This window comes from Bos taurus, chromosome 10 (assembly GCF_002263795.3).
Source record: "Bos taurus isolate L1 Dominette 01449 registration number 42190680 breed Hereford chromosome 10, ARS-UCD2.0, whole genome shotgun sequence".
Lineage (NCBI taxonomy): Eukaryota > Metazoa > Chordata > Mammalia > Artiodactyla > Bovidae > Bos > Bos taurus.
This window is the reverse complement of record NC_037337.1, coordinates 77,135,099-77,148,946: the sequence shown is the minus strand read 5'-3', so window position 1 is coordinate 77,148,946 and position 13,848 is coordinate 77,135,099. Positions and strand designations below refer to the sequence as shown.

Sequence of the window (13,848 nt, the reverse complement as noted above, 5' to 3'; positions counted from 1 at the left end):
CTTCAAAAAGGCTTCCAGTTCAGTACTGGAAATGAGATAAGGACATAAGTGGCTACAAGATGATGGAAAAAAAAAAAAAAGGGTAGGTTTCATAAAGAAAAAACATATAAAATGTTCCTGAGGCTCTAAAGAGGTTGGGGGAGGCTTCTCATTCAGAAAGAAATGATCAGCGGAGGCTGCGCGAACAGGTGGAACTTGAGGTGGGGGCCCTGGAAGAGGGAGAATGTTTTTACAGGTAGAGGAGAAGAGGAGGTGAAGTGATGGTGGGAAGACAGTTCAGTCAGAAGAGAAACAACAGGAACCAAAACAGGACCATCCAAGAGAACGTAAGAGTCTTTGTACTGTCTAATAGGAAGCCACAAGCCACATGTGGGTACTGAGACTTGCAACGTGGCTACTGTAACTGAGCAACTAAATTTTAAACTTTGTTAATTTACGTTTAAATGGGTGCAAGTGGCTAACAGCTTTACTACATCCTACAGATGAATATAAAGCATGCAGGGGAACTGACAAGTCAGGGACTTGGCCTGGCTGTTAGCAATGAAAGAGGAATGATCAAGAAGGGATCTGGGATGCCAGCTGAGAAATTTAACTCAATGTAACACTCAAAGGGAACCTGCAGTAATATGGGGAGACTTGGAGAACATTATGTTAAGTGAAATAAGTCAGACAAAAAGATGAATACTGTACAATCTCACTTGTATGTGACACTCTAGGGCTTCCACCAAAGAAAAAAAAAGCCCTGAGCTCACAGATACAGAAGACAGACTGGTAGCTGCCTAAGGTGGGAGGTGGAAGGGGATGGCAGTGAAATGGGTGACGAGGGTCAAAAGGCACAAAGCTCTAGTTATAAAATGAGTAAGTCATGAAGATGTAATGTGCAGCACGGTGACCTTAGTTAATAATACTGTATTGCGTTATGTGGCAGCCTGAATGGGAGGGGAGTCTGGGGGAGAATGGATACATGCGTATTACAGCTGAGCTGCTCTGCTGTGTACCTGAAACTATCACTACACTGTTAATCAGCTATACTCCAACATAAGATAAAGTTGTTTTTAATGTAAATAATAATACTGCATTGCATATTTGAAAGTAGCTACCAGAGAGGATGTTGAAACTTCTCATCATAAGAAAAAAAATTTGTGAGTACATATAGTGCTTAATGGGCTTCCCTGGTGGCTCAGATGGTAAAGAATCTGCCTGCAGTGCAGGAGACCTGGGTTCAATCTCTAGGTCAGGAAGATCAAGAAGGAAATGGCTACCCACTCCAGTATTTTTGCCTGGAGAATTTCATAGACAGAGGAGCCTGGTGGGCTACAGTCCATTGGGTTGCAAAGAGTCAGACACAACTGAGTGACTTTCAATTTCACATGGTGCTGAATGTTAATCGGACGTACTGTGGTGACCGTACTGCAGTATATACAAATACTGAATCATTACACTGCACACCTGAAATGAATATAATGTTACGTCAGTTATACCTCAATAAAAAAAAAACCTGGCACAAGAAACCTTTGAGGATTTTCAGCTGAGAAAAAAGTAACTACAATCATGGCTTTAGAAAAATTATCTGACCCCACTAGGTATTCGGTATGTGTTTACAAACTGGACTGAGGAAAACACTTAAGTGGGAATAGATGAAGCAGGAAGACAGGGTAAGACACTGTTAATGTCAACCAGGGGGCGGTGGGGTGGGAGCTAGGTTCAAGAGGGAGGGGACATATGTATGCCTATGCCTGATTCACACTGGTTTGTTACTAAAGAAGGTAAATCTGTAAGCATGTGAAACAGTGAGAATGACTAACCAGAGGGAAGGAAAAATTAACTTTTATGGGAAAGCAGGATGCTGATACACAAAACTGTTCTAAGCATTGTCCAAAGGCTTCTTGGGATGGACCACCTCACTCCAGAGAAGATGCATGTTTCACAGTCTGAGAGCAAGGAAAACCATTTCTGGGATGAGGAATAAATGGTAGGATGTAACAACATTCAGCTTCAGCCTTGAATTTCAGCCAAATCTTCTACTTGGCAGTGGCTCCGAAAGGCTGAAGAGACGGATGCCTCCTCGGCATCATTCCTGACACCCCTGGACCAGGGCATGGTCAGTGGTCTGGGGAGCATGTGTGTGTTTCTCTCACATCCAATCAACATCATGACCTCAGAGACACACACGAGCTGTGTCACCCAGATTAATCGCTAACATCTGAATATTCACTTTAGCTAACAAGGAAGGTTTGTTCCTGCAATATAATACCAAAATTTTTAAATTTGACTGATGAAATGTTAAATATTGTAATTGTGACAGTGATTTAAAATGCTGATTAAAGTTTCATATCTCTTCTTATGTCCCAGAAGTTCATTCTACGGAGAAGATGTTTGGCCCCAGCCTTATATTGATAAGCTGATTTATATTCTATCATTCACCCACAATGTGTAATGTCTCTATATTAATTAGCATGCTGTGACATAAGATGCTAATTAGCATCCTTTAAAACACTCATTTTCATAGGCAACAATGATAAAATGGGAAATGTCAGATTCCTGAAATAAACCCAGAGCCCTGATGTGTTCTATTTCCACAAAGGAGGAACATTTTTTGTTTTCTACCCACATCTGACCTAAAGACCTATGAATCAAGGGACTTCCCTCCTTTACTGCCTTCCACTGCTGCTGCTAAATCTCTTCAGTCATGTCCGACTCTGTGCGACCCCATAAACAGCGGCCCACCAGGCTCCCCCATCCCTGGGATTCTCCAGGCAAGAACACTGGAGTGGGTTGCCATTTCCTTCTCCAATGCACGAAAGTGAAAAGAGAAAGTGAAGTCGCTTAGTCGTGTCCGACTCTTAGCGACCCCATGGACCACAGCCTACCAGGCTCCTCTGTCCATGGGATTTTCCAGGCAAGAGTACTGGAGTGGGGTGCCATTGCCTTCTCCGTGTCCTCCACTACCACTCCCCAAACACAGCTTCTTCTCAGATTATAACCTCCCAATCTCCCTCCCATCTCAGTAAGGATAAAAGGAAAGCCCAAGATCTCTACTCTTATGGTGGGTGACAAGGGAATGTCAAATGATCAAAGGTCCTCTGGGAACACAGAGGACCTATGTCCACAGTGGATAGAGACTCAGAGAACAACAGGTGAGTCATCACAGTGCAACTCTAACCACAAACCCCTCCTGAAGCCACCATGCCCCACAGCATTACCAAGTCCCACTACCTCCGGGAAAACAGCCTGTACTGGCCAGAGGGCTCCTTCTCCCCGAGCTGTTTACATAAACAGTGTCATTTGCTAAGCTCCAGCTGCCACTCATGACAAGAGTCATAATTCATTTTCTGAGGTCGGGGCTTTGGGTTAATGCAGAGATTTAGGTTAGCAGTTTGGAAAAAGACTTCTCTGCTTAGCTGATGCTTTCCTTTTCCAGGGAAGGAAGATGAAGAGAATTTTTCCACCTGGCTTTCCCTTTTTCTGACTCTTTTTCTGTCTTGGTGAATCAGAGTTTTCTAGCTAAACTTCTTTTTTAGGGAAATAGGGGCAAAAAACAAAGACACAAAGTTAACTGAGGCTAGAAATATTTGTAATGCTCCAGTAACTCCTGCCTGGAGAATCCCATGGACAGAAGAGCCTGGAAGGCTGCGGTCCATGGGGTCGCTGAGGGTCCGACAGGACTGAGCAACTTTACTTTCACTTTTCACTTTCATGCACTGGAGAAGGAAATGGCAATCCACTCCAGTGCTCTTGCCTGGAGAATCCCAGGGATGGGAGAGCCTGGTGGGCTGCCATCTATGGGGTCACACAGAGTCGGACACGACTGAAGCGACTTAGCAGCAGCAGTAAGTGAAAGACAGACTGACCCAGAGACTGACTTGCCAGGAGTCAGTGCGTGAGGAGGCGTCAGGAAGTTGGGAGACGTGAACAAGATCAGGCCAGATTTTAGACCCATAAGCTTCCCACCCAGAGAGAACCAGCCCAGCCAGTGGCCCAACTACTCTACGTTCAGAGATTGTCTAGGAAAAGTACTGTAACATCAATGTAAAATGATGAGCAAACACAACTTGAACTACTGATGAGGAAAGATCGCACAGGGTGGTTTCAGAGAAGCAATCTGTGATTAGAAGAGAAATGCCCTTATGAAATTCTAGTGTGATACATTACAAAACTGGGGGGGGGGAGGGAAATGAAGGTTCAAATTAATAAGTTTCTATTTATAATCCCCCTTTTGGAATTTCTGCCTCAAAAGAGCTTAGAAGGCTTCAACTTGCTAAGCACCAAGGAAAACAAAAGGCACTGTATCTCTCACTTAAAGTGTGGCCCCAAGAATCTGCTACACAGCCACCAAAAAGGGCCAGGCTAGGAGAGGCTCAAACGCCCCACATTTCCCAGTCAAGTCATAACACACACCAAAGGAATCCATCCTTTTCCATCCCCCTGACTCTATATCTGTTTCAAAGTGTTACATGAGAAAGAAAAACTTGAGAGTTCTGAACACCAGTGCAGAGGGTCAGAACTAAGCTACAGGATCACAAACTTTTTCTCTCTCTCCATCTTCAGAGCTCACAGTTCAGGCTCTGAGGGGGATCCCCATGTAACACCTGATGGCTCAGCTCCAGTGCACAACTCCTCCAGTGGGTATTCTAACAGTGGCAGGAGCTGGGGTCAGGAGCATCTTCAGGGAGCCACAGGTGAGGAAACATCAACCTCATAGCTACAATACCCCGAGGTTGGACAAGCTCAAGGAGGAAAGAAGAAAGGCTCCCACGGGAGATGGTACTTCCCAGCTCCACTCAGACTGCTAACCACAGCTTACCTTGGTACAAGGTGGTTGAACTTGTAAGAACTGAAGACCTCTTGGATCTTTTCTTCTACTTTTGCCTGGTAAGGATGTAGCAGATGGGAGAAAGAAAACAAAAACAGGTAAGACTTTTATCAGCTTTTTGTTCCTCTCGCCACAAATGCCTACTGGCTAGAGTTCCTTGGTGTGGCTTTGAACCTAACAGCATGATATGACTGCATGCAGGAGCTCTGCAGGAGGACAGGTTTGGGACAAGGACAGAAAGAATGATCTGCACCACATTAACATCACAACCCACGTCTCCAGTAAACTAATCCGTAATATCCAAACGAATGGCGGTTCTGTGGTTTGGCATCCCGACACCAGCTACTCGGAGATAAAGACAGATCCCTTTTGCTTGATCTGTTCTTGCCTGCTCTATGAAGTTGTTTAGGTGTTCGTTAACTGGTCATTCTCAAATACTCAATTTCTGCCAAGGGTCCTACTTCTTACTGTCAGATTTAATAATTTAAATACAGATTGAACAGTATTAAAATTCCTGAAGGGATTTACAAGAATATCGATCGTGGGGACACCAAAGAAACAGCACACCTAATCATCAGACCTGTGTCACACAGCAACTCCACAGTCCCATAAAACATAGACTCTCAGAAAGTCAAGTCACAAAGGAAATGAGATGACCACTCTCCTCTGAAGACCACAGCATGACGTGGTCACCAGCACAGCTTCCCTAAGGAAAGAGCACAGTAGTGCCGGAGGCGACTGACCAGCAGGACACAGGGTTTCAGCTTCACAGCCATCCTTGCTTTGTGAGGCCAGTCCTTGCTGAGATTCCAAGATACGTAATAATGTCCTCTCGTTGCGGTTGTTCAGTTACTAAGTCATGTCCAGCTCTCTGCGACCCCATGGACTGCAGCACGCCAGGTTTTCCGGTCCTTCACTATCTCCCACAGTTTGCTCAAATTCATGTCCACCAAGTCGGTGATGCTATCTAACCATCTTGGGAAATATAAAAAATGCATTATTTAATATTTCTGAAACACCCACTGAGTTAGAGCTTCCAGCTCCTTTGACAAGTGTGCAAGAATCAAGATGAGGGGAGCAGTGATGTGTATCAGCTAAAACGGCAGCCAATCTAAAATTTGTTTATATTTGGTTTCAGGATATGCTTTGGTATTTGCCTTTGAACATGAGTTTGAGGGACTGTCTGGCTAAGAATTTACAATACTTCAAAAAACAGACTGAAATCACTGTGAGATTGTCTCATGAGGAGTAAGAAAGTCGTCCCAGACTCCTCAGGACTCTCTCCCTGCCAGACATTGATATGAGACTAATGCAAAGCACCAGACTCGGCGGAACACAGACTGCGTTGTCAGCCATGCCTCCCTTGGTATATGCTGAACAAGATTAAAAAGAAAGAAAGAAAGAAACATATGTCAGGAAGATCATTAAATAAAAAGATGTGTGTACTACATACTGGGGGGTTGCTGTTTTGTTTTTCTATAATATACTGTTATAGTTCAAGTGAACTGATGGATTCTGAATAAAACAAAAAGCAAGTAGGAGGAAAACTCACTTCCTGTACCTAAACACAAATCAATTCACATCCATATGACTTAATAATATTCAGAGGCTAATGGATGAGCATTCTAACTGACACGTAAGACCCCCAGGAGGCAAAGCTTCCAGCTGAGAACTTCTTAGGGAAGTCCCACCATCAGTCACCATTTGGGCAACATAAGCAGCCAGGAACCAGGTGATGAAAACCAAGGTTTATTTCTAAAGTAAGACACCTAACAGAAACACAGGTATGTCATACCTGCAAAGAAGAAACTGCTTAAACCATTCCCAACATAGTCTCATTTCTCTTCTGGTTTCCTAATTACTCCTCTTCAGAATGAACAACTGACAGTTCCGTGAAGTTAGTAACTGACTTGTGTCTGAAAATATACATTATAAATTCTAATAAATACCAGAGTATTTCAGATCAGCTGTTCATGATAATGAACAAATAATTCACTTTATTTTCTCTTAAGAATGGGTACGTTTTTCCAACAGTTTTATCAAGATATAATTCATATACCATTCAATTCACCCATTTAAAGTGTATTATTCAGAGGTTTTTAGTATATTCACAGAGCTGCGTATCATCACCATAATCAATTTTAGAACACTTTCACTACTCCAAAAAGAAACCCCATACCCCTAAGCAATCACCCTCAATCCTTCCAGTCCCTGTCAATCACTAATCTACTTTCTTTCACTATCCATTTGGCTATTCTGAATATTTTATATAAATGGAATCAGTTGACGAGCATTTAGGTTGCTTCTACTTTTTGGCTATTATGAATAATGCTGCTATGAATATTCTTGTCCAAGTTTTTGGATGGATATATGTTTTCATATGTATATACCTAATAAAATTTCCCAGGTGGCGCTAGTGGTAACGAACCTCCCTGTCAATGCAGGAGACAGAAGAGATATGCATTCAGTCCCTGGGTTGGGAAGATCCCCTGGAGTATGAACTGGAAACCCACTGCAGTATTCTTGCTTGGAGAATCCCATGGACAGAGGAGCCTGGTGGGCCATAGGCCATACAGTCACAAAGAGTCAGACACAACTGAAGTGACTTAGCATGCACGCACGCATGAAACTGAGAAGGACCCTTTGGGCCTCCTGGGCACAGAAGCCTTTCTCTGCCAGCACCCTTTACCCATTCCTTGTTTGTAGGGAACAGACACCAGCCTTCATGATCTTCCCTGATTTCCAAAGGGCAGATTCAAATACTTGCTAATCAGGGAAGGGAGGGGATGCAGAGATAAGGCAGTGTTAGCCAGGAAAGGACAGTGCAGCCTGGGACAGGGTCCTGGTGCTGTCTCAGCTCAGTTCAGTCACTCAGTTGTGTCTGACTCTTTGCAACCCTTGAACTGCAGCACTCCAGGCTTCCCTGGCCTTCACGAACTCCTGAAGCTTGCTCAAACTAATGTCAATTGAGTTGGTGATGCCATCCAACCATCTCATCTTCTGTCATCCCTTCTCCTCCTGCCTTCAATCTTTCCCAGTACCAGGGTCTTTAACAGTGAGCTAGTTCTTCGCATCAGGTGGCCAAAGGATTGGAGTTTCAGCTTCAGCATCAGTCCTTTCAATGAATATTCAGGATTAATTTCCTTTAGGATTCACTGATCTCACAGCTGAGAAAAGAAGAGAAGCTAAAGGCAAAGGAGAAAAGGAAAGATATACCCATCCGAATGCAGAGTTCCAAAGAACAGCAAGGAGAGATAAGAAAGCCTTCCTCAGTGATCAATGCAAAGAAATAGAGGAAAACAATAGAATGGAAAAAACTAGAGATCTCTTCAAGGAAATTAGAGATACCAAGGGAACATTTCATGCAAAGATGGGCACAATAAAGGACAGAAACAGTATGGACCTAACAGAAGCAGAAGTTATGAAGAAGAGGTGGCAAGAATACACAGAAGAACTATACAAAAAAGATCTTAATGACCCAGATAACCACGATGGTGTGATCACTCACCTAGAGCCAGACATCCTGGAATGTGAAGTCAAGTGGGCCTTAGGAAGTATCACTATGAACGAAGATAGTGGAGGTGATGGAATTCCAGTTGAGCTATTTCAAATCCTAAAACATGATGCTGTGAAAGTGCTGTACTCAATATGCCAGCAAATCTGGAAAACTCAGCACAGGACTGAAAAAGGTCAAATCCCAAAGAAAGGCAATGCCAAAGAAAGTTCAAACTACTGCACAGTTGCACTCATCACACACGCTAGCAAAGTAATGCTCAAAATTCTCCAAGCTGGCTTCAACAGTACATGAACTGAGAACTTCCAGATGTTCAACCCGGATTTAGAAAAGGCAGAGGAACCAGAGATCAAATTGCCAACATTTGTTGGATCATAGAAAAAGCAAGAGAATTCCAGAAAAACATCTACTTCTGCTTTACTGACTATGCCAAAGCTTTTGACTGTGTGGATCACCACAAAAATTCTTGACAAGATGGGAATACCAGACCACCTTATCTGCCTCCTAAGAAATCTGTATGCAGGTCAGGAAGCAACAGTTAGAACTGGACATGGAATAACAGACTGGTTCCAAATTGGGAAAGGAGTACATCAAGGCTGTATATTGTTACCCTTCTTTTTTAACTTATATGCAGAGCACATGCGAAATACTGGTCTGGATGAAGTACAAGCTGAAATTAAGATTGCCAGGAGAAATATCAATAACCTCAGATATGTAGATGACACCTCCCTTATGGCAGAAAGCAAAGAGGAACTGAAGAGCCTCTTGATGAAAATAAAAGAGGAGAGCTGAAAAAGCTGGCTTAAAACTCAACATTCAAAAAACTAAGATCATGGCATCCAGTCCCATCACTTCATAGCAAATAGATGGGGAAACAATGGAAACAGTGAGAGACTTTATTTTCTTGGGCTCCAAAATCCCTACAGATGGTGACTGCAGCCATGAAATTAAAAGACACTTGCTCCTTGGAAGAAAAGCTATGACCAACCTAGACAGCATATTAAAAAGCAGAGACATTAGTTTGCCGACAAAGGTCCCTCTAGTCAAAGCTATGGTTTTTCCAGTAGTCATGTATGGATGTGAGAGTTGGACAATAAAGAAAGCCGAGTGCCGAAGAACTGATGTTTTGAACTATGGTATTGGGAGAAGATTCTTGAGAGTCCCTTGAACTGCAAGGAGATCAAACCAGTCCATCCTAAAGGAAATCAGTCCTGAATTTGGAAGGACTGATGCTGAAGCTGAAACTCCGATCTTTAGGCCACCTCATGTGAAGAACTGACTCATCTGAAAGACCCTGATGCTGGGAAAGATTGAAGGCAGGAAGAGAATGGGATGACAGAGGATGAGATGGTTGAATGGCATCACCGACTCAATGCACATGAGTTTGAGCAAGCTCCAGGAGTTGGTGATGAACAGGGCAGCCTGGTTTGCCACAGTTCATGGGGTCTCAAAGAGTCAGACATGACTGAGCTACTGAACTGAACTGAACCAATCTCCTTGCTGTCCAAGGGACTCTCAAGAATCTTCTCCAACACAATTTAAAAGCATCAATTCTTTGGCACTCAATCTTTATGGTCCAACTCTCATATCCATACATGACTTCTGGAAAAACCATAGCTTTGACTATATGGACCTTTGTCAGCAATGTGATGTTTCTGCTTTTTACTACACTTTCCAGGTTTGTCATAGCTTTTCCAAGGATAAGTGTCTTTTAATTTCATGGCTGCAGTCACCCCATGATCTGCAGTGATTTTGGAGCTCAAGAAAATAAAATCTGTTTCCACTGTTTCCCCATCTATTTGCCATGAAGTGATGGCACGAGATGCCATGATCTTTTGAATGTTGAGTTTTAAGCCAGCTTTTTCACTCCCTTCTTTCACCCTCCTCAAGAGGCTCTTCAATTCTTCACTTGCTGCCATTAGAGTGGTATCATCTGCATTTCTCAGGTTGTTTATATTTGTCCCAGCAAACTTGATTCCAGCTTGTAATTCATCCAGCCCAGCATTATTTTCTGCTTCACCCAAAACTCTGCCTCTGAGATTCGATTTGGCCCTAGTGCCCAGAGGCCAAGTTTTTGGCATGACTAGGAGTCAAACTGCTGGATCATATGATATATTAATGTGTAATCATTTGAGGAACTGCCAGACTTTTCCACAGCAGTCATACCATTTTATATTCCCATCAGCAGTATATGAGAGTTCCAGTTTCTTCATATCCTCAGCAACATGATATTATGTGTTTTTGATCATAGCCATCCTAGTGTTTGTGAAGTAGCAGATGAAAGTGAAGGAGGAGAGTGAAAAAGTTGGCTTAAAGCTCAACATTCAGAAAACGAAGATCATGGCATCTGGTCCCATCACTTCATGGGAAATGGATGGGGAAACAGTGGAAACAGTATCAGACTTTATTTTGGGGGGCTCCAAAATCACTGCAGATGGTGATTGCAGCCATGAAATCAAAAGACACTTACTCCTTGGAAGGAAAGTTATGACCAACCTAGACAGCATATTCAAAAGCAGAGACATTACTTTGCCAACAAAGGTCCGTCTAGTCAAGGCTATGGTTTTTCCAGTGGTCATGTATGGATGTGAGAGTTGGACTGTGAAGAAAGCTGAGCGCCAAAGAATTGATGCTTTTGAACTGCAGTGTTGGAGAAGACTCTTGAGAGTCCCTTGGACTGCAAGGAGATCCAACCAGTCTATCCTAAAGGCGATCCTGGGTGTTCTTTGGAAGGACTGATGCTAAAGCTGAAACTCCAATACTTTGGCCACCTCATGCGAAGAGTTGACTCATTGGAAAAGACTCTGATGCTGGGAAGGATTGGGGGCAGGAGGAGAAGGAGACGACAGAGGATGAGATGGTTGGATGGCATCACTGACTCGATGGACGTGAGTCTCAGTGAACTCCAGGAGTTGGTGATGGACAGGGAGGCCTGGCGTGCTGCGATTCATGGGGTTGAAAAGAATAGGACACAACTGAGCAACTGAACTGAACTGAACTGAAGTCACTATAGTTTTGAATGCCTTTCCCTGACGGCTAAAGATATTGAGCATCTTTTTATAGGTTTATTGGACACTTGTAGATATTGTTTGGAGAAATGTCTATTCAGATCTTTCTTCATTTTTTAAACTGGGTTATTTGTCTTTTATCAATGAACTGTAATAAATCTTTATGTATTCTAGATACAAGTTCCCTATCCTACTCCCATTCTGTGGGTTGTTTTTAGGAACTGGTGTATTTTTTAATAGAAAACAATCACTTCAAAGCACAAAGTATGATTTTCAGAGTACAACTTTTAAAATAGTACTAGCAATAAGCCTACAGTTTTTTGAACAAATAGTAGTGGATTAATACAGAAATGAAAAACTAGTCATCTGAGGATGAGAAAATGAAAGTAATCGCCAAAGCATGCAACATCCTTTTCTACTTCCCCTTCTCTGCATGTCATCTGCCAGTGTTATATAAATCTGAGTAATTTTGTCACTGGGAAGATATAAGCATTCTTTCAATGTTCTGATTTGCATAGCAGAAGGAAAGGAAAAAAGCTAGTTGTATACAAAAGAGTTAACATAGCAGGCCTGAGACTGCTATCCTTAGGAAGGCCTCCTTGAAAGGTAGACCCTCGCTGGAGTCTGGGAGCCTAGAATATGCCAGGGTTCCCACCATTCCCAGAGCTGATAAGACTGGCTCACTAAGCCTAAACTGTAGAAGCAAGTTAGTTTATGCTGAGCAGCTATTTTCCTTCTGGGAGCCTGGAATTATTCTAAAAAGAGGGTGCTGGCTTTTAGTGACCAGGCCCACTAAAAACCATGAGCAACAAGTCTCTAACGGGCTTCCCTGGTAGTTCTGCATGTGTGGTCACAGTTTGATACTGGAGAAATTAAATTCCTTCTCTGTGACTCCACTGGGAGAGGACTCTTAGACACTTGTCCTAGATTCCTGCAGATTCCACCCATGAGCCTCTCCCTTGGCTGATTTGCTTTCTAGCCTTTTGCTATAATAAGTCATCACCTTGAGTACAGCTATATTCTGAGTACTCTGAATCTTTGTGTAAGCAGAAAAGGCAGAGGTCCGCAGAGAAAGAAAATCCAACCTGACTTTCCTGACATAAGAGAAGCCATTTTTGGCCTAAGCCATTCTGGGATCTAAGCCTGGCCACAATACTTGCCCTTGAACAGGTCTTAGTAATCAATGATCTTAAGACACCAAAGAATGCAGAAACTATCAGGCAAGAAAAATAACAGTAACAAAGACAACACATGAGTTGTGAAAATTCCTAGTTCTCTTTTAATGGTAAAGAGCAGCTTGAGGCCTCAACCACCAGATCTACTGGAACCAAAGGCTGACGATGCTGATCTTTACTGATGCTTCTGACTTTAACCAACTAAAGCTTGGACTCAAGCCTAATCATGAATATGCATATACCCTAGTAAAACTTCCCCAGCTTTGCTGTTAAGGGAGACACTGCCTTGGGAAAGATTCCCCAGTGTTCTCCCTATTTGTAGTAATAAATCTTTCCTTCTTCCAATCTTTGATTTGACTGTGTCTTTTGGCTCAACATCCATCAAGAGGGAAACCCAGTTTTCAGGAAACATAAGTAGTGCTCAAAATTCTCCAAGCCAGGCTTCAACAATATGTGAACCATGAACTTCCAGATGTTGAAGCTTATTTTAGAAAAGGCAGAGGAACCAGAGATCAAATTGCCAACATCTGCTGGATCATTGGAAAAGCAAAAGAGTTCCAGAAAAACATCTATTTCTGCTTCAATGACTATGCCAAAGCATTTGACTTTGGATCACAACAAACTGTTGAAAATTCTGAAGGAAATGGGAATACCAGAACACCTGACCTGCTTCTTGAGAAATCTGTATGCAGGTCAGGAAGCAACAATTAGAACTGGACATGGAACAACAGACTGGTTCCAAATAGGGAAAGGAGTACGTCAAGGCTGTATATTGTCACCCTGCTTATTTAACTTATATGCAGAGTACATCATGAGAAATGCTGGGCTGGACGAAGCACAAGCTGGAATCAAGATTGCCAGGAGAAATATTAATAACCTCAGATATGCAGATGACACCACTCTTATGGCAGAAATTGAAGAAGAACTAAAGAGCTTCTTGATGAAAGTGAAAGGGGAGAGTGAAAAAGTTGGCTTAAAGCTCAACATTCAGAAACCTAAGATCATGGCATCTGGTCCCATTCAGTTCAGTTCAGTTCGGTCGCTCAGTCATGTCCGACTCTTTGCAACCCCATGAATCGCAGCACGCCAGGCCTCCCTGTCCATCACCAACTCCTGGAGTTCACTGAGACTCACGTCCATCGAGTCAGTGATGCCATCCAGCCATCTCATCCTCTGTTGTCCCCTTCTCCTCCTGCCCCCAATCCCTCCCAGCATCAGAGACTTTCCCAATGAGTCAGTTCTTCGCATGAGATGGCCAAAGTACTGGAGTTTCAGCTTTAGCATCATTCCTTCCAAAGAACACTCAGGGCTGATCTCCTTCAGAATGGACTGGTTGGA

The 13,848-nt window shown here is 43.0% G+C and overlaps 1 protein-coding gene across 1 annotated transcript in view; it reads right to left on the bottom strand.

Moving 5' to 3' along the window:
• The window catches only part of FNTB (farnesyltransferase, CAAX box, beta), an 80,470-nt gene that overhangs the window by 40,983 nt on the left and 25,639 nt on the right, over nucleotides 1-13,848 (bottom strand). Inside the window, exon 2 of the mRNA NM_175805.3 lies at nucleotides 4,805-4,869. Coding sequence (NP_786999.1) covers nucleotides 4,805-4,869 — 65 coding nt within the window. The remainder of the gene's footprint in view (nucleotides 1-4,804; nucleotides 4,870-13,848) is intronic.